The sequence below is a fragment of the Lygodium microphyllum genome, chromosome 19 (genome assembly GCF_053477565.2).
Source record: "Lygodium microphyllum isolate KBCC chromosome 19, Lygodium_microphyllum_v1.1.10, whole genome shotgun sequence".
NCBI classification, from domain to species: Eukaryota; Viridiplantae; Streptophyta; class Polypodiopsida; order Schizaeales; family Lygodiaceae; genus Lygodium; species Lygodium microphyllum.
Genome location: NC_141153.1, coordinates 134,916,178 through 134,937,806, shown reverse-complemented (window position 1 = coordinate 134,937,806; position 21,629 = coordinate 134,916,178). Strand labels below are relative to the sequence as shown.

At 43.0% G+C, this 21,629-nt stretch overlaps 2 protein-coding genes across 2 annotated transcripts in view; both read right to left on the bottom strand.

The window, feature by feature from the left end:
• Window positions 1–738: 738 nt before the first annotated feature.
• Window positions 739–21,629, bottom strand: part of LOC148020409 (PQ-loop repeat family protein / transmembrane family protein) — a 49,898-nt gene continuing 29,007 nt past the window's right edge. The window contains exons 7-8 of the mRNA XM_087700711.1: window positions 1,317–1,366; window positions 739–1,243 (exon numbers count right to left, since the gene is read on the bottom strand). Of these exons, the coding sequence (XP_087556837.1) occupies window positions 1,097–1,243; window positions 1,317–1,366 (197 nt within the window). The 3' untranslated portion in view covers window positions 739–1,096. The remainder of the gene's footprint in view (window positions 1,244–1,316; window positions 1,367–21,629) is intronic.
• LOC148020411 (uncharacterized) lies at window positions 12,225–18,537 on the bottom strand. Its single transcript, XM_087700709.1, has 2 exons — window positions 14,463–18,537; window positions 12,225–14,360 (listed from the first exon to the last, which is right to left on the bottom strand). The coding sequence occupies exon 2, from the start codon at window positions 13,360–13,362 to the stop codon at window positions 12,664–12,666; it is 699 nt and encodes a 232-aa protein (XP_087556835.1). The 5' UTR covers window positions 13,363–14,360; window positions 14,463–18,537; the 3' UTR covers window positions 12,225–12,663.

Here is a 21,629-nt window from a genome sequence, read left to right as displayed (position 1 = left end):
GCGGCCGTTGGGATCAGGTGCAGGGCGAGTCCAGGGCTCGTCAGGAGCTCCGTGGTCACTTCATGCATACCTGGGGCGGCCAGGACCTGTTTTTCGTGATGCACGCAGGCAGCCCCAGATGGCGATATACCCCCCCTCCATGGCTTCTTGCCCCCATTCCCCCCAGACCGCCCTGAGAGGCTTGTGTTCATGATGTATTTGTGTTTCTGCATCAGCTCCAGCTAGTCTGTTGAGCATAAGCACTCTGTTGTAATCAGTTTCTTTGAGTAATATAATCAGCCACATTTTATTTGCAAAAAAAATAATCCTAACTTAACACTAGGGAGTAAACATGATGTCGGGCTTACACGTAAATAGTAAAAGAAGACAAACCTCTGATGAACCTCTGAGCTAAGGACAATAAGGCTTAGACTACGATGGATCCAAGTCTTAATAATCAGAACATCCCTCCTCTAAACAGGAAAGGTTCCTTTGCTAATGAAGTTTTTGAATCTGCCATCTCAAGCAAATCACAATTAAGGCGAGTACTTCAGAAAGCGAGAGAAGAGAAGACTCGATGAGTCATTGCCAGTATATTAACCATCGACTCCATGCTTCTCATTGATCTTAATGTTTAGATCTAGGGGGACCATTTAAATCCAACCAACATATTTAAAATCGAGCTAACACTGTTAACAAAAAAAAGACAGGTGACAACAAAGAGAAACCAAACGTGTTGGTCATTTGTGCAAAGATATGTAATTCGCAAAACTTCAAACTACACCAAATAATAACACACTTGTTACATCAATATGTAAATTCTTAGTAATTTTGTGGAGCAGCTATACATCACGAGGTGTGAATTTCCCATTGCAGATGTGTGTATGGGAATACACTGCAGAAAAATCACACACTAGAACGCTACTAGATGAACTTGAGCACAAGAATTGTAGCACTGATCCATTGCTCTCAGCATCTTTTTTGAGGAGATGGATATGGTTGCTTTAAAGCCTCAGTAATCTTGTTGCAATCAGTTTGAAAAACAAACTTCAGGGGACATCCATATAAGATCACTTGAGGACATCTCAGCTCCTTCCAAGGTAATTCGAGCTTAGCCTTATGCATTGAGCTCCTTTGTAACATTTTCAACCTTATTTTCACTACCGTCAGAGGGTAAGGGACAGTATGAGAAGACTTCAACTTTGTTCTCACAGTAAAGAAGATAATGTTGCACAATAAACAAGAGATCGAATGCAATCACCAGCTGTAGAAAAGAATGTGTCAAAAGTTAACCAGTACAAGACTTGCACATGATTGATTGTACCATAAGCACTTACCAAGGACAAAAGCAACTTTCCAATGTTGCCAGAAAAATTTGCAGTTGATTCTGAAGAAAATCATACAGCACAATTGTCATACAAAAGAACTGCCAATATATCAATATGTAAGCTTAGCTCTCTTAACAGGTCAAGGTTTAAACATAAGTTTTTTTTTTCTCCAGTCCTCGTCCACCATTAAGTTGAGACATGGCAAATATTTAGTCACACTATTCAAAAGGCGTATCAACTTCATTCAGAAATCATGCCGGATAGAGTGTGTTTCAGCAGCTATGTGATTATGTGCAACTTTCATATCAGCAGTATTAAAAATTGCATTTTGGATATCTTGATCACCTGTACTAGTAAAGCAACAAGATCGCAGTTATAATCCATAATTTGTATATCTCGATAGCTCAATACCAAAGCAACAAGAACATAGTGATAAACCATACTATTCTTGAAGCATAGTTTGAAAAAGTTTGTTAGCCCATGTTTGATAAGTGACCTCCCTTCAATATTACGTGTTTCTTTATCCCATTTGTTATGTGGATCCCCATCTTATAGAGGTCAATGTTGAAATATGGGTCTTCAACCAGGCTCATAGTGATAAGACTCTTAATTGAGGATAAGGATATCATCTCATTGCTTATGCAGGATATGAATGATGTCACCTATGATATAATTATCCCACTTGTATCTGCCTATATAAGAGGCGTCAGTGTGGCTCACTTTGAGTATGAGAGCATGTAAGTGTAGAGTGACAGTTGCATGAACTTCAAGATCAATATGAGCTTCATTTTCTTTCATTCTTTATACAAACTTTGTCATTTAGTTTACATTTACCTTGCATCAAGTCTCATGCATTTATGTCATAGCTATTTTTGGGTTCCAACCACCTTAAGTGATTTAGTCAGGCATGTATGATGTGACTAGTTGAATGCACCCACATTCATTCAACATGGTATTAGAGCAGATACCTATCTTGTAGCCCAGATTCATGCATTTGCATTATGCATTCAGCCACATTTAGGAGAGAGCATCTTTTGGTGAGTTGGCTTCATCTACCTCTCATTAACTACTCCCTTTTCATGGTCCAAATTTGGAAACTCACTACTGCCTCCCCCAAACAACCTGAGTCATAGTCAAGCTTTAAATTGGTAGATTCTTCTACAGGTCAAGGTGCTTCAGCCTAGCACAACAGGTGTGATTGACTCGCTGACAGGGAAGCATTCTCATTTTCCCCAATTCTGACAGGACTGCAAACTCCACCTGACCTTGCTCTCAGCACAGAATCTTATCCCCAAGTCTACCATAGGGCTTTTGTAGCCCATATAGTCCCTCAATCACAGCCAACAGGGCTTGCCAAAATTCTCTCTATTGGTCACAGTAAACTCTGCATGCAGTGCACCTCTTGTGGCAGCCATAGTCGCCAATTTTGCTCCAACCTCATTTTTCTCCATTTAATCCTCTTTCAACCACTTTGTTGGTGCTAATACTCTGCAAAAACTTCAGTGAGAGCTTCTTCAACATTTATTTCTCTTCATTACAAGATGCTCAGCTCAATGGAGTCATCCAACAAAAGACATCTCAAAAAGAAAGAAGCAAAGACTACCATCAACAAGTGGACCATTGAGTTCACTAAGAAGTGGAAGAGGCAAAAGATTCTTGAAGCCGACAAAAGTGGAGGCAAGAGAATCCCGACAAGTGTGGCTACTCCAATTTCCAGCTTGGCAACTCAAGCGTATATGGCACTAGAATACCATTTGAAGACTTCCCACATGGATCTCCTAATCCAGTCCCCATTGATTAAAATCCTCATTTGTAATGGTTAGGTGTATGATTTGGGCATCTCTTCCATTTTGTATTCCTAAAATAAACTTCCAGATGTCTTTCTGTTTATGTTTGTTTTAGTTTTGGTTATCCTGGATGTTGGAGAGAACCAAGAAACTCCAAACACTCGAGATGCTTGTTTTTGCCTGTAATCCTCAATATTGGAAGAGAACCAAGAAAATCTATATACTCCAAATGTTTGCTTTGTTTTAGAAATCCTGAATGGTGGAGAGAACTAGGAAAGTCCATCCATTTCAAATGTTTTGTTTTAGTTTAATTTGGGAGTGTGTGTCAATCTAGCCATCTCTATCTTTTTTAGCCTATTTTTGAGCCGAGGATGTTAAAATATGGCTCTTCAAACAAGCTCATAGGAATAGACCCTTAGTTGAGGATAAGGATATGATCTCATTGCTTATGCATGACATGAATGATGTTACCTATGATGTAAGTACCCCACTTGTATTTGCCTATATAACAGGCATCAGTGCAGCTCTCTTTGAGTATGTGAGTGCAATGTGAGAGCATGTGTGTAGACTGACAGTTGTACGAGCTTCAAGATCAATATGAGCTTCATTTTCTTTCATTCTTAATACAAACTCTGTGATTTAGTCTACATTTACCTTGTAGCTAGTCTCGTGCATTAAATCTGCATTGAACTCAAAAAGAATGTAGAATACAAAGAGCACTGATCAATCCCTTGCACATAGCCCAAGGGGTCAATGAGGGCACCGAATCAGGTTGATGATGGAAGACAGCTATGAAGACGAAGGAGTGTCTTTAAAGTCAAGAGTGTGTTCAAGATCTACAAGGTTGAATTTGCCAATACCTAGCCAAGTGAGGGCTGGAGGAGCTATAAATGTTGGTCGACTGATCATCATGACTAAAATAATCGAGAAAATGCTGATCGCCATCATGAATGCTGGTCGCCCCATCCTGGCTAGTGTGAATGCATCCTAGACTTGTTGAAAAAGACCTAAGCTCTAAAACCAGCTTGTGTGAACACTCTTAAATCTGATTGAAAAAGAAATGCATGCTCTAGAAAGAGCTGCCTCTTCCGTCAAAACACGACATACTAAATGTTTAAGAGCTCCTAATGTCCCTATCTCACTCAAACTGAGGCTCGTCACCAGATGTGCCATTCATCTGTGTGGTTTCTAGGGTACATCTCTTGTATTGTGGAATGGATTCCATTGCTTGTTCATTTTTTGAGTTCTTGTGTTCTTTGTAGTATTCTTCTCCTCCTTTCTATTATTGCAGTCTACTACAATAGCGTCTCTTGCTTCTATTGCTGCCCCCTATAGTATCAGATGCCTATGCCGTATGTGTGTTCCTGTACAATCCTAGCTCTGCGTTGTTGGTACTGCCCATATCTGCATTTTATTAACTGAGCATGGCAAACATATTATCACAACAATACCTTGAATGCATGTTGAATACTTCCAAGATCCACGATATATTAAAGATGTCCATCACTAGAAGAGTGGAAGTGCTACCTCTTCCTTTAGCATTAGGCAATGCTTTGGACCCTTGCTCTGTTGAACATGACTAAGTCCCCAATCTGAAGTCGGGTCTAACTGAAAAGCATCGAGGTAAAGCTACAACAACTAAGAGTGGTCTACAACTTCACTAAGTATCCCTTGCAACTTCACCCAGTATCCATCCATTTAGCATCCGTTGGTGAAAATTTCTCAAACTTCACCAAGTAGCTCTTGGAAATATTACCCCCGATCTTTCTCTCTTTATGTACCAAAATTTGCTTGGATATCAATATCTCATCCAGCTCCTCAACTTTTGGCTGAATTTGAGCAGATATATCCCCTAGCACATCACCATGAAAAGGCCTCAGCAAGTTCACATGAAAGGCATTATGTATTTGCTAGTGTGGAGGTAATTTCAGCCTATGAGCAACATCACTAGTCCTCTACAATACTTGAAAGGGCCCATAATATCTCACACTCAACTTCAGATATAATCTCTCTCTGCCTTTCATCCTTTTCAGCCTTGCCTTTTCAAAACAGTACCCTCTTTTGCTTTTCTTGAGATCTCTGAAGTGCATACTTAAACTTTACATAGGCTGCATCCATATTTTCCACATAGCCATCAATCTCAAAGTTTATTATCCTATCAAAAGCAAGTATTGCTTCCATTGTGTTTTATACTTAGATACATAGCATTTAAAGAGATCTAGCACTCTGGAGTTTGCCTCTTCGGACTAACCATCAATCTGCTCATGGATGAATGAAGAACTTCTCAAACAACTTAGTTTGTGTCAAAAAGTAGCACTATGTCTTATTGTCTATCTGCACTATAAAATTAGCCCCTAAGAGATTGTGTTTCCATATCGAAAGTGCATAAATTACAACAAGAAATTCTTTCTCATAAACCTGCAAATTTCTCTTTGCACCATGGAGAACACAACTCTCATATGCCACTACTCAGCCGTCCTACATTAAAATAGCCCCTATGCTGTTTCCACATGCATCACACCGAACAACAAATGACATTTTTAGATCCAACAACACAAGCACAAGATCTGCAGTTATCTTTCCTTTCAACTTGTGAAAAGCTAAAATTTCCACTACTATCCACTTGAATGACACACCCGATGCAATTTCAGCAAAAGTTATACACATACTTCTTGTAATAAGAACATAGACCCATGAAACCCTAGATCTTGTGCACATTCCTAAAATGTGGCCATGAGTGTATTGCCTCACCTTTTGCAAAATCCATGCAAATGCCATTAGCTAATACAATGTGCCATGAGCATATTGCCTCAACATATGCAGGATCCATGGGAATACTATCAACTAACACAATGTGCCCCAAAAAGTGGATCTCATACAAGAAAATCTCACTTTACTTGTCATTGATTATCAACTGGTGCTTATGTAATTCATTGAACAGAATGTCCAAATGCTTCCTATCCTCTGCCTCATTCTTTGAGAAGATAATCATGTCATCAAAGAAGGTGTCTACAAACGCATTATGTGGCTAAAGATGCGATCCATCATCAAATTAAACATGGATCCATCATTAGTATTTTCAATAGGTATGACAAAAAAACCATACAACCCAAAAGATGTCTTGAAAGCCGTCTTTGAACATCCTCTCGTCTAATGCGGATCTAATGATATCCACTTTTTAGATCAATATGGCTAAATAGTGCTGCCCCCTTTAATCTATCTAAAACCTCATCAATCCTAGGAATCAAAAACCGATCCTTTATCGTGATTTTGTTCAAAGTACAATAGTCAATGCACATATTGTTAGCCTGCCATTTTATTATCTCCTATTTGTGAGCTTCGTCAAAGACTGACAGAAATATTAGAGCTCTTACTATATTTTCTACTCAGTTTTGTGCATTTCTTTCTCAATCAATGTCAAGTGCATTCACACTGCACAAGCAGCCACTTTTCCTTGCCTTGATAGTGATTATGCAGCCCCTAATGATTGTGATCTGTCCAAGAGTGCCATGTTAGCATTTTCACTTGTAGCTTAAGCCGATTGGCCAGATTTAGCTGGTCGACTGCATTTATGGCACTCCCTGCAGCTGGTCAGCCAAATTTGGAGGTATTTGGCTGGGCTACTAGTTGGGACAAATCACTCTTTTCTATATTTTGCAAGTTGCACACTCTATCTCCATCTCCGGTGCTGCCATTCTTTTCAGCTTGAGCCGGTGCTTTGGGCTGCGTGCATGGACTGATCAGTCCATTGTATTCAGCTTTCTTTCCAGATTTAGTGCAGCTTTCTCTTCAATTCCTATTGTCTCTCTCTTCTCCTTTTCACTTCGTGTTTGTGTTCCTCTTTCGTTGTGCACTCTCACATGGTATCATCACCTACATGAGGACATGGAGACCACGCTATCCATTGTCTAAGATTAAGACATTAAGTGTGCATTTCAATTTATGTGAATAAATTACTTGCTATAATTAGTGTTAAATCGAGTTATTTACCACCCTATCCGAGAAGGCTGGCTAGTTTCACCTTCCACACCTAAAGCTATCTCCAGATATTTATAAAGGTTGTCGGCTCGGGAAGCCACACCGTACCCCATTCCCTCAGGAGTCCACACATAGAGCTGAGATGCCTCTTAGATTGGATCGTAATGATCTTTGTGGGTTGATATCCACTGTTGCCTTGAACGGTGCGCTATACTTCTTTTTGATAGTGGATGATCATTCTAGATACATGTGGGTGTCCTTTCTCAAGCACAAGTCTGATAAATTTACCTATTTTTTGGCTTGGGTGCTACTACTTCATAACCAGACTAGTCATCGTATAGGATGCTTGAGAAGTGATAGTGGTAGTGAGTTTACCGTCTATGAGTTTTCTGAGTTTCTACAAGAGCATGGCATCTCTCATCAACTTACCTCTACCGACTCTCCCTCTCTGAATGGAGTTGTAGAGCATAGGAACCAGTCCATCATGAACATGGTACGCTCTATATTGTTCACAGCAAAGCTCCCTAAGTACCTTTGGGTTGAGATTGGGTACGCTCTATATTGTTCACAGCAAAGCTCCCTAAGTACCTTTGGGTTGAGATTGTTAACACTCCAACGTACACCCTCAACCAATGCCCAACTACATCCATCCCTCAAACAACTCTGTATGAGGCATTCCTTGGCTCTTGGCCTATATTTTCCCATTTTAAGCCTTTAGGAGTTATACATATACGCACACGCCTGATAATAAGATAGAAAAGCTCACTCCCGAAGTTGATCTCCTCATTTTTATAGAATACTCTGTGAAAGCGAAGGCCTATCGTTTGTTCAATCCTCGGACAAACAACGGGATCGTTAAGAGAGATGTAGTTTTCAATGAAAGGAATATAATGTAGTCTTCTACACCTGCCTCCGAGCCAATTGCTCAACATATTCCATTGAAGATAGTGCTCTCTAAGCTAGATCTACTACCCACTCCTGGCGCTTCCACACATTTTTCAGCCCCAAGGCCTGCTCTATGAGACTCATTACCTCGTTCGTACTTGTGAGCCATACAAGATTCGGGGATCCTTCCGCCAGATTATACTCTGAAGGGCCCTCAAAGATCTTCCTAGCTTACATCTCAGGCTTCTTTACAATTGATTGTATAGCACATTCTAAGCCGGATAGTTGACAGAAGGCTTTGCAGCAGCCCCAATGGTGAGTTGCCATGGAGAACAACCAAGAGAGTATTGACCGAATTAAGACTTGGGCCTTGGTGGATTGTCCAAGTCACAAGAAAGTCATGGGGCATGAAGTGGATATTTTGGACCAAGCTAGAGGCTAATGGACTTTAGACAAGTACAAGAGTCGCCTTTTTGTGGAAGGGTTTTGACAAAAGCAAGGCATTGACTATTAAGAGACCTTTGTTCCTTCCACGCGGTTGACATCTTTCTGTTTATTAGTTACACTAGCCGCTCACTACAGTTGGCCAATCTATCAAATGGATATCAAAAGTGCCTTCCTAAACAGTTATCTAGAGTAGGAAGTCTATATGAAGCAGCCACCTCAATTTTCTTCTATTGACTAGAAAGATAAGGTCTTTCGCTTATAGAAACCTCTTTATGGGCTGAAGCAAGCGCTGCGGTCTTGGTTCCAAAGAATGGATGAATTCCTTTAAACTCACGGATACCATTCTACTCCTTATGATCCGAACTTATATGTCCATATTACTTCCAAGGGATCAGTTATATCCTATTATACGTCGATTATTTACTCATCATTGGCTCAAATTCTACTACCATAGTAGAAATTAAGGCCAAGATCTCAGCTACATTTGAGATAATAGACCTCAGTTTGTTGTTTTACTTTTTGAAGATGGAGATAGTTTAATCTAGAGGATGTATTTATTTGTCACAGCAGAAGTACGCTCTTTAGTTGGTGGATCGATATTGCCAAATCAAACATGGCCACTGACCGTACCTCTCGATCCAATTCTTCACTTATCTAAGGATATCCTAGATCAGCCCTTGGATGACCACACCTATAGATCTGTCATAGGGAAACTCCTTTGGTCAACTCATATTAGGCCAAATTTAGCATACTTAATTAGTTTGCTTAGCCAGCATTTCACAGCACCTAAGATATCACATTAGATTGCATATCTTCGTGTTTTGAGATATTTGTAGTGTATCTAATCTTATGGAATGACTTGTGGTTTTAGTTTATATTTGCAGGGGTACACTGATTTTGATAGGATAGGAAATCCTAACACCCAACATTCCCTAGGCGGCTACATCTTTACCTTGGGCATGGCTTCTATTTCTTGGGCCACCCGTAAGCAGGAGACGATGGCGGCTTCCATGGCCAATGCTAAGTATAGGGCTCTCTTTGATAGCACCATTGAGGCTATCTACCTAAGAAGCTTAGTAGTGGCGCTTCAATTCCCATGCATTGCACCATCATCTATTGCAATAACAAGAGTGTAATTGTACCACGTGATAACCCGATCGTCACAACTCAAATATAGCATGTTGGCGTACATTTTTATTCACCAGGAAACGAATTGAGCTAGCCACTATTCGCCTAGAGTGTATGCCTTCATCAAACTACTTCGCAGACATATTGACCAAGGTGGTCAATCGGCTAGTGCTTCAATATTTACCACCCTAGATCGGCTTGGGTACACCCTCATCTACTTTGTTAGATAGACAAGAAGAGGGTGCTTCCCTCTAGAAGTTTAATAGGGGGCAGCTTTCTTCTCTTGATGGTGATAGGGTGTTATTTGCAGATTTTTTAAACATTATGTATATTGTGCTTTGTATCTTCATCCGCATCATTGGAATGACTATGATTGTAAAAGGGAGCTTAAGCAAGTTGCCAATTCTCCTATGAGGGCACTCTCCAAATCTGAATGTTACATTGCATTTTGTGTGAGTATGATCATACTATATTGCCTCTTAAATAACTCCAATGCATCGACATTCCGTTCTTGTAAACATTCATTTGTGTATATTTATCCCTTTTCAATCTTTCGAGTGGTCAACTCTAGATCCACCATATTCATGGCATTGCACATGGCAGTCTCCCTTGCTTGCTTCGCTCACTCAACTTGTTTGGCTTGCTTTCCACCCTTCTTTTTTGCCTCTCCACATACCCACTATACTTGCTTCACACACTTAAGCTTATTTCCTTTGTCATCAACCCCCAGTAATGATAGTGATAGTCTTGTCTGTTTTGTGAAGGTCTTGGCCTGACCATCCCTATCTCCCTTTGGGGCACTGTTACTCAATCAACCAAAAACTTTTTGAAAACCCTTAATGCTAACATCTTTTGAAAAACATAACAAAAGCTCTTTAAAGAAAAGATCTATTACGTTTCCATTTGCCTTTGTAGGACTTAGTAGGTCACTGGACAGACGATGAGCACCTTTGTCTAATTCTCTATCCTCTCTGGGGTGAAAACTCAAGCTCCCTTAGTAAGATAACCATCACCTCTATAGTCTTGGTAGGTCATGGGCAGTCAACATGCATCCTTTGCCCAATATCTTGGCTGCTTTGGGGTGGGACGCCTTGAGGAAAAGAAAAGAAAAAGGGCTTAGGTTTGTTTGCAGACCCTTTCTAGTTCTAGTTTTGAGACTGTGAGGGTTGTTGAGCTTAATTATTATTGGCCTTAATTAAATAGCCCCAAAACTCAGGTTAATTAATGAATTTTAACCATTTATTCTAAACCGATGCGGTTTGAGAGAGTTTTAGTATCAGTGTCCCACATGTAAACCCTAATTCGAGAGGTCCCAACTTTCTATAAATAGATAGCCTACCCTCCCACTCAGTCCAATCTTGTTTTGCAAGTTTCAAGTGCTAGAGTTTCGCTTCGCACACCCTGTTTGCGGAGGACATCTTAGTCGAAGATACCCAAAACTATCTACACCCATCTGGCGTCTATTTCCAACCTTTTCTTCGTTGTCCTCACCATCCACTATTATTGCCAGCTGTTGCATACATCCAAAAGAGGGGCCTATTTGGGATTGCATCTACTGCATCGTCTACTGCTGGCAACCATCTTCTAGGCTGCGTTTTGACCTGCTAGTTATTGTATAGACTGCCACATCATCACACATTTGTGCTTTTGCTTCTACCAGCTTGTTGCATTGCAGATTTTCTCTCTTCTTAACCTATCTAACACAGATCCGGTACCTACATTGCTGCGTTTGCTATTGCCAGACGTCTTGGAGGCTGCCTTGCTGTGTTTTGGGATTTGTCAAAGTACGACACACTCTCCAACGTATTATCTTTGCCTCATTCCTTGAGACACAAGAGAACCTGGATGTCAATCCCAACTCCAAGATTTGAACCTGCTAGACTTCGGTCGATGCATCAGTAAAACCCCTCTTGAGAACCTGTATACCTATATACCTACATAGATAAGGTGCATCGATCCCATTTCACCACTCTCCCGCTCCCTCTCTAGCATTGGAGAGTTGTGAGGGATGACTGCATCATTTATACTAGCAATCTGAAAGGGAGAACCTTGCAGCCATCGCCAGGGCCACAAAATAGGAGCCGAAACTTGGACTTGGAGATGAGGAAGACTTGTCGAGAGAGTCATCACTGTCCACCCTTGCCCATCGTAAAGTTGCTAATGTCCTATAGTCCTTCCAGAGGTGTCTCTTCTTGCCACAATAATAGCACTAAGATGTCTTCTTCTTCTTCCATATGATACCTCTCTGAAACTAGAACATCTAAAGCACCAAGAGATAGCATCCTCACAAAAACCTAAAGCAAAATACAACAAGTCTTGAACATAATACTTGTAGATGAGTAAATAATGTCTTCATGCTGACCATTAGAAGGAGATGCCGAAGGAGCCATGATGACAAAGATACAGAGAAGATAAAGAAAAAAAAAGGAATCTTCAAGGAGAAAAGTGTGCCAAAAATACAAACTCGCGAGGATTGCACAAGTTCAAAATAGTAAAGAAATTGCATAGAGAAAAGATCAACAATAACCAAAGGCTAGTGATAAGAACACGACAACCGGATGCACATGAACCCTCTTTAGAGCTGAGCAGTGTATGATGTATCACAAGGTGAAAAGATGGACCAAACACAGCCAAAAAGCAGCCTATAACCTATTGTCCATCCCTGCACAGAAGCAAAAAAACAAAATGCTGATGTTGATGAGTAAAACACAGGCAGCAGACACCAAAACACTGTTATGGAAGGGCCAAGAACAAGTCCCCAACCTTGAAACAAGCCCGAGAGAGAGAAAGAAAGAAAGAAAGAAAGTTATATTAACGTCTTCTAAAGACCAAAACTGGCCTATGAGACAAACTGTGATACAACTGATGAGGTCCAGCTATCCAAAATAAAAGTGTTGAATGAAAAGCTAAAAACTGGAAACTGAAAATACGGTGCTGTGAGTGTGATAAGTGTCGTATATGTGTATGTGCATATGTAGCTCTGGTACTCCAGATAATGGCTACAAAAGGGGAACAAATGTCGGCTGTGATAGGGGAACAACTGTCGGCTGTGATAAAGTGGTGCGATGTGTATATGTAACAGATGCAGGGAGATATACTATCCTGGGATGTAGTAGCAGTCGTCGAAGTCGCTAATAGCAGGTGATCCCTCCTGGATGCAGAATGTGGTACATCGGCAGTGGAGAAAGAGCAAACTGGAGATCTGAGATCCAATGTGTCGAGTGTCGTCGGATCTCAGTCTGCTGTCGATGTAGATCAAGAATCCTCCGGATCTCCTGTCGGTGTGGCTGTGGGGTTCGAAACCCCCGGATCCTCGTGCGGCGTCGGGTACGCTGGTCCTCAGCCTGCTGTAGTGTGAGCCCGGAGGTCTGGCTGGAGGCTGGTATAGTAGCTCTCACTCTGTCCGTCTGAAAGAACTGTGTAATAGTCGTCTGGGTGGGCCCCTCCCTGACTGGGACCCGCTGTGTGCTCTGCTCTCTGATGTGCCATGCCTCTCCCAGAAAACGGCCAAATGATCTCTGATCCATATCAGTCATACATCCCTGAAGTGAGCTGCTCAATGTGTATCTAGATCTCAACTCTGAGTATGCCGGGCATCTGAGAACAAAATGCTCCTCACTCTCCACCTCTGATCTGCAAAGGGGGCATATCCTCTCCTCCCGTGGGATGCCACTGGCTCTGCCACTCTCAATCATAAGCTGATGTGATGATACCCTGAGTTGTCCAATAAGAACTCTCAATCGATGTGGCATATAGATCTGCATATATCTCGGAATCTCTATGAATCCCTGCTCTGATATGCTCAAGAACTGTGTATAATAATGTGCCATCTTCGATGGCAGTGGCTGTGCAGGGCTGACCCATGTCCTCTGTATATAAATATGCCATATCTCCTGTCTGATGACTCTGTTCCTCTCAGAGAGAGAGAGGGTATAAGTGGGAGCCTGAGTATCATATAGAAGAGGTGGGAGTCTATCAATGTCCAGCCCATGTCTGTCAAACCAAGCTCTAGTCTATGCATACCATGATGTGGTATCCCCCGCTCGAGCCATCTCCTGAGATGCCATATATGCTCTATATGCAATGCGATCTTTGTCCATATCCTAAAATCTGTGTAGAAAGTAGACTGTCTGAAATAATGCCTCGACTAGCATGGGCGGTGTAGCAAGCTCTGCTCGCACAATGTCATGTGGGACTGAGGCCTTGCTGCGAATCAATCTAGATATCATGATCACTTGAGGTCTCTCCATCAATGTCCATACATAGTCGGCAAGGCCTGGCCCCCATATAGCTGCTCCATACATCAGTGCTGGAGTGACTAGAGTATCAAAGAGCCACCCCTTGGTGCGGGGCTCCTGGAAGTGTGCCTGATAACACTGTCGCTCCATAAGAGAGAGAGAGAGAGAGAGAGAGAGAGAGATCTTGCATATACACAAGGATTGATGGACTTAAGTTCCTTGCTTACTTATCATATTATTATTCAAAGAAATAAAAAAGACCACATTTTTGCTTTGTTCAGGGGAGGGAATAAGGTTGGGTTTTCCCTCCTCTTTCCCCCCTCCATTGCTCCACATAATCTTGATTGCAACAACACTCTGTCTCACAAGTTGTATTGCCAAGTGAAACGCGTCTCATCCAATAATCAAGAATCAAATCATCTTTAGGAACCACACAATCACAACTATCATAAGCACCATCTTCCATAATACCCATATTCGTTGTCATCTCCATCATCTGTAAAATCTCCTTCCCTTGCATCATCATCATTAGGCAACCATCATTGTGCACTACATCTCCACTGAGAACGAAACTTGCAGTATGCAAAATGCTGATGAAAGAGGCCAAAAATGATCAGAGAACGGTCATCCAGGCTATAAATCAATCGCAACAGCAAGAACAGGTAGAAACATCAAACTGTCAAAAATCGGACCTGAAACAATGTAAAACAGCAGCGGGAACAATGATCCTGCAATCTGATACCATGTTAGAAGTAGATGCAATGAAAACTATTGTAATAGACTATTGAACAAAAGAGACATAGGAAAGAGTAACACTGCAAAAGAAAAGAACCCTGCACAAAGAAATCAAAACCAAAGAGCTGCTCGGGAAATTGAATCCATATACCAAGATATGAGACAATACAAAACCAATGTGAGTCACTAGCTGTGAAGGCACTTGCGTTGTCTCCCTCTCTCCAACAAGACCTGTTAGATGATGAACGATGACTCTGGAGGAGGAACCTAAATAAATACGCTGAAATAATGCCATAAACAGCAATAGGTAAATGTCGGTCAGCCAGTGAACCAGCCTTCCTTCCGTGCATGGGTGGTAATTCCTTGATTACAACTTAATTACAGCAGCCATGTTTATTACAAAACTGACAAATGCAAATTAACCAACGATCTTGGACAATGGGCAACCTGTTAGCTTCAAAACTAGCACCCCTTTTGGTATTTCTCTAACTTAATTAGAAGAAGTTAATGTACAATGGGATTTGTAGGGATATAAAGGCCCGGTAACCTCCATGTATAGTACACGCACATTGTACATGTGAATGCACCCTTTACGTGCCCTAAGTATAAATACATTTTATTCTTTGTGTACCAACACACATTGTTGGTACACTCTAATCGTCTCGTACTTTTCACTCTACTCCGATCTCTCTTCAACCGTCACACTCTCATGCTCACTCCTGCTCAATCTCCATCTCTCTCAACTGTGCCCCTCTTTGTCCAACAATTGGTATCAAAGCACAGGTTATGCATGCAGGTCTGGTCTGACCTAACGGGACCAGCTAACGAAGCTGACAGCAGGCAAAAGACGTAACAGCTAGGCGACTGCAAGTCGACGGGAACATGGACCAGGCAGCAACTATTTGCGACTAGGCAGTGGGTGTGGACCAGGCACCTACTATTGCGCGCGGGCAAGACTCGAGTAGCACCCGTGTCGTGACGAAGGGGACCAGGGACCATCGTGGCGAACTGCAAACAGGCAGTGACTATGCGACAGGCGGCGGGCGGCGGCTACGCAATCGGCGCACGACTGCCGGGCACGCAGGCGACAAGCGGACAATGACTTCAACATGACGGGCAGGCACGTGACGGTCAATGGTCAACGACCTCCCATCAATCTCCCAAAATTAAAAGTTTCTTTTAATTTTACAATTACACTCTCTTTTTTTTTACGGCAGTTGACTCACCAGAAGCACAAATCACAAATCTGTGAGAATTAGAGCCAAAAATTTGGGGCTTTTCCTAGATTTGACATAATTCATGCCTATCAATGACTATCGAGTCAGAAATTGCAGACATTGCGAGCGGTGACCCAAATTAATTAGAGGATTTTGCCAAATTAGTCAAAATTTTGCCCCTTTGAGCGAAATTTCCCGACATTGGACCCCAGAAACTTGGGGCTTCTCATGTATTGGCGAAGCTGGGTCATATTGACTGACATTTATGCAATTTTGGACTTGAAATTTTGGGGATTTGCGCAGAATTTGGTAAATTTCTGCATCTTTTGCCCGTTTGGTGGTTGGTTCATGTACAAACAACAGAGATTTATTTCTGATTGAGGAAGAACAGCAATGTATTTTGCTGGTTCAGCTTGTGCTTCCACAGATTAGTGCATTTACTCCTGTGTTCGTGATAAAATGGCTGCAACTTCTTTCAATTCAGGCATCAAGAGTATGATGGAGATCAAACGGTTTCATGGTCATGGCTTTGACCTTTGGAAAGACCGTATGCAGGGCACTTTGAGGATTGTGAGGATGCTTCGTAGGAAGATAAACCCGCACTAATGTCTGATGCAGATTGGGCTAGAGTGAATAAAAGGACTATGGATTGCATAAAAATGGGTGTCACTGATGACATTCTGACAGACATTACGGGTTTACCTACAGATTATGCAATATGGGAGAAGCTGAAAACTACTTATGAGATCACCACACCTGTTAATGAGGTGCATTTAATCTGCAAGTTGGTGAATATGCAACTGGATGAGTCAAAGCCTGCAACTGAGGACTAGAGTGCATTTACAGGGATTCTAAATCAGCTCAAAGATGCAAATTTGGACTTTGATGATAAGTTGAGGGCGATCTTCTTGATCATGACACTACCTGACTCTTGGGAGACCTTGGTGGTTTCACTCAGCAATAACCCCAATCTCTCATATGATGGGGTGAGGGTTTCTATGAAGGACAATGGGAAAAAGGGCCTCTAGGCTACGGCCGGCCATGTAAAAAAGGGGAAAAGGGGATGACCGCCCAAAAGGGATTTAGGGTTTTGTATATAAAGTTGAAAAGTGAATGAGAAGCTCATTCTTGTGTGTGGCCAAAAGTAGCTCTCCTCTTCTTCTTTTTCTTCTTGTTCTTGCTTGCTTGAGCTTGTGCTTGAAAGAGGGAGTGTGAGAGTGTGAGGGAGTGAGTGTGTGAGGGTGAGGGACCGAGGAGGAGAAGCTCTCCATCTTCTACTGAAATTTGCAGCCACTTGGAGTTATTGCATAAGAGATTAGGCCATATGAGCCAAAAAGGACTTAATGTCCTTACCTCTCTGAAAAGAGTTGATGGAAAAGGCTCTAAACTTGACTTTTGTAATGAGTGTCATTTTGGAAAGCAAATAAAAAATTCATTTTACTCTAGTGTCTCACGTAAGTCCAATGTCTTGGACTTAGTGCATTCTGAGGTATGTAGTATGCCTTTGAAATCGTTGGGTGGTGCTACATATTTTGTCTCCTTTATTGATGATTGTTCCAAGAACATTTGGGTGTATTTGCTGACAAAGAAAAGTAAAGTGTTTGCTGTTTTTAAGTATTTTCATGCATTTGTGACCACTCAGACAGGTAGAAAGCTAAAATGCTTGAGAATTGATAATGGGGGTGAGTTCACATTGACTGAATTCAAGTCCTTTTGTGACTTGCATGGTATTAAGAGGGAGCTTACATCCCTTCTTCAAATGGGGTGGCTGAAAGATATAACAGGACTTTATGTGAAAGAGTGCGGTGCATGCTGTCCACTGCTAATCTCCCTCATGCATTTTGGGGAGGCACTCAATACCGCGGTTCACATTTGCAACCGCTCTTCAAACAGGTCCTTAAATAATGGCATCCCTGAGGAGGTTTGGTCCGGCAAATTGGCCTCATATGACCATTTACGCATATTTGGTTGTGATGCTTTTGTGCATGTTAGGGATAAGCTGAGGAACAAACTTGACCCAAAATCCACCAAAGCCATCTTCATGGGCTATGGTGACAAGGATGAATTTGGCTACAAAGTGTGGTTACCTCAATCCAAGAAAATTATTCGCAGCCATAATGTTGTGTTCAATGAGGAAAATTTGCTGAAAAGAACCTTAGCCCCTAATGAAGATCTGAAAAATGTGAAATTTCAGAGTTTGCAGCCACCCGTTACTTCAGAAAATGAACCTCAAGGTGCTGTACCACAGGCTGAAACTGATGATCAACTGGTTATTTTTGAGCCAGATGATGATGGACAGCAAATAGAAGCACAAGGAGGTCATGGACAGCACGATAGGCTTGCTGATTATGAAAATGCAAGTGTTGGAAATGAAAATGCAGGTGTTGGAAATGAAAATGAAGGTGCTATATAGCATGAACAACATGCTGAAAATGGTTTACAGTAGCTAATAAATGCTGAAAATTATATACCTCCAAATGTAGACCCAATTCTTGAAAATGTTGATCATTGGGTACGCAGGTCTACACGCGTAAGAAGGCAACCACATAGGTTTGACCCCTCCTTGCATTATGTGATGCTTACAGATGAGGGTGAGCCTCTTACATACAAAGAGGCCAAGTCATGTGAGTTCAGCAGTAAGTGGGAGCTAGCTATGCAGGAAGAGATTAAATCTCTATATGCAAATGATACTTGGGATCTTGTGTCGTTGCCCAAGGGAAGGAAGCCACTTCCAAACAAATGGGTATACAAAGTCAAGACAGTTGAATGGGAAACCAGTTTTAATGATTGATGATAGTTGTCCTATCATTTCAGCTTGAATCTCTATCAAAAAGTATAACCTCCCCCGACGTATGAAACACAAACTGGGAACTCTGCATGAGGGAGAGCTATGCCTTTTTGCATTTCATACGTCAAAATTTTTTGGAGAAATTTTGGATAGATTTGGAGAAAATTTCAAAGAAAAAATCGTTAACAATTTGGAAAATGATATCGCTATTAAGTTAGCTAAGATTTTTCAATTTTCAAAAAAAATTACAATTCTAAGACTTTAGCACCTTGTATATTGGGTGATGAAATCTTACCTTCTGCACTCGATGCTGGAGAATTTTGAGCTGTGATGAAGTTGCCTTGTGTCGATGTTTCAGAGAAGAAAAAGAGATTAGTCTTTAAAAATTCATTTTTGTGGTTCAAAAATTGGTTTCAAAAGGACCTTTCTTCACATATGTGGCGAATAGCCTCATTTCCATGTTGATTCTATTTTCACTATTTGTCACATGGAGTTATTTTTCCAATGGCCTGAGCCTCACTGCCTGTGTACAAGACCACGGGACGATCGTGGTAGAGAGGGGTCCATGGATCAGATTGGATATTGGGGACTCGTGCCTTGGAGTCCTCAATGTCTATGCCCCTACTGAGGTTAGGGCATGCAGCAGGTTCTGCGTGGAGATCACAGTAGGACTCCCAGAGGTGGACTCCTGGATCGTTAGAGGAGACTTCAACAACCTGGAGGCCTTAGAGGACCAGCAGGGCAGAGGCAGAAACTACCAGGGCATGGCTAGGGAGAAGCAGGAGGCATGCGAGGTCTTCCTACTAGGAGTAGGAGCACACAATGCTTGGAGAGACCCAGCTTTCCACACGAGGGAGAGGTCGCTGGACTTCTCTTGGGATACATGCAGCTAGGCGGAGTCCTGCTGGAGCAGCTGGACAGGTTCTATGTGGGAGAGTGGAGATGCTCTCGCGAGGACAAGTAGGGCAGATGGCGGGCATCACTTTGTCCGATCACTACTTGGTTCTCTTGACACTTGATCCCCTGCCATCTGCCTTAGACACACGATCCTATAGACTCGATCTATAGGAGAAAGGAGGTGATGAGAAAGATTGAGCAAATTTGGACTACGGAGTGGGGCGGGAGGAACCGGATTGCAGAGGAAGTTTAAGAGGTCCTAGCCAAGTCGAGCAGTATCTGCGAGGAGGCAGCCTTACAAGCTAGGCAGCAGAGCTAGGAGGAGGAGGAGAGCATTACAGTGGGACCTAGCAGCCATGCAGAGATTAGTACAGGAGGCACCAAGGGATCCCATCCTCCATGCACAGGAGGTGTGCGCATGAGCAGTCATTGCCGGCCTAGAGGACTACCTACTGGGAGGTGGTAAAGGACCCTTACTGCTGGCGTTCCAGGAGATTTTCACTTCTGGACAGATGCCAAGGAGTCTTTGAGCAGGTCTTTTCAGTCTCCTCCCCAAAGGGGGAGACCAGTTGGAGCTATCCCCATGGAGACCAATCACCTTGTTGTCAGTGGCCTAAAAGGGCACTGGCAAAGATGATCGGTAGGCAACTCCACCCTGTGCTTCCAGACATCATTCATGACACACAGGCAGGCTTTGTCCAAGATAGGAAAATCCTTGACAATGTCTTCACCTTCTTTGAGGTGACAGAGTGGGCCCAACACAGTGATCCATCAGTTTCTTCCAGTCCTTGACTCTATTCGGAGGAAGCTGACCTACTGGAGTACCACTCGCCTTTCCCTAGTAGGCCGAGCCCTTGTGGTTAACCACGTCCTCCTAGCGACGGCTTGGTACATCGCCTCGTGTTGGTGCTTCACCTCGTCTTGTGTAGTACACTTCGTCACCTAGTGCGGAACTTCCTTTGGGCTAGGTCAGACGGCTCCAGGGATTCCCAGGCCAAGGTGGCGTGGGCGACTATTATCCAGCATTGGTCAGAGGAAGGGCTTGGGATCATAGATCCAGAGTATCAGAATATGGCCCTCTTGGGCAAGCTAGTAGTTTGCGGCCTCACACCAGGAGGGTAGACCTGGAAGGTCCTATTGCAAGAGGGTCTCCAGGAATGTAGACCGAGGCTTGGTGGTGATTGGAGACCGTCCCTAAGATCGATCACCCAAATCATCCCCCCCAAATCCCCCTTCCTACGCAATTTGCTTCGTGTGTGGCAAGGCCTCCATAAGGCCCTAATTTAGAGTCTCCCCAAGTTGCCAGGAGGAGATATACCGCCAGCCGGTGATCTGGAACCCCCCACGTCAAAGATTAGAAGGGATACAGATTGGCCAGTACCCCCACATCTAGTGGGCTGGGTGGGAGGCCACCGGCCCGGTTCGTACCATCAGGACATGGCAAGCAAGAGGTATACAGGATGATGGACGAGGAGGTGTTGCAGCAAGCATCAGGTTGCTAGAGAGGAGTTGAGTTGAGGAGAAGGGAGATAGACGTAGCAATACCTTAGGAGTGGCTTGCTCCCCCCGAGACGAGAGCCGGTAGAGCCCGAGGAGGTGGCAGGTAGAGTAGGAGGTGCCCCACATGGGACTTTCTTCATCGTACAGGAAGGGGGGGACGCCTGGCCCTTGACAGAGGGTAGCACGATGAGGGGATAGTTGTCCTTCCATGGAGGAGGATTCAGGTGGTTGGCCTTCAAGGGAAGACATGGCAGGTGGACCCTTATTTCTTCTGGGAGGAGCTCAAGGAGTGGCGCCTCTGGATTTGGGAGGGCAAGCCACTTGATGAGCTAGAGTGAGATCCGGGAGAGTGGCTATGGCCGGCCGCTGTGGTCGCCAAGAAGCCACCGAGGTTCCTTGAGTACACATCCGGAATTGGCAAACATGTATTGATGCAAGAGGACATGGATTACGTGCCGTCGCGCAGCAGGCACTGGGCAGAGCACAGCATCACGGAGGCTTTTCGACGGACCTTTTGCCGCCGCCTATGGGATAGCTGGAGGCCAAGGAGAGTATCGTATTTCCTATGGTTGGTGGCATATGGAGGCATGGCAGTGGGAAGTTGGTTAGCCCAGATGCAGAAGGATAAAGGTTGTAAATGCTACATACATCAGCCTCTAGAGTCACCAAAGCACTGCCTTTGATTGTGTGAGGCGGCACAGCTCGTGTGGAGAGGAGCAAGC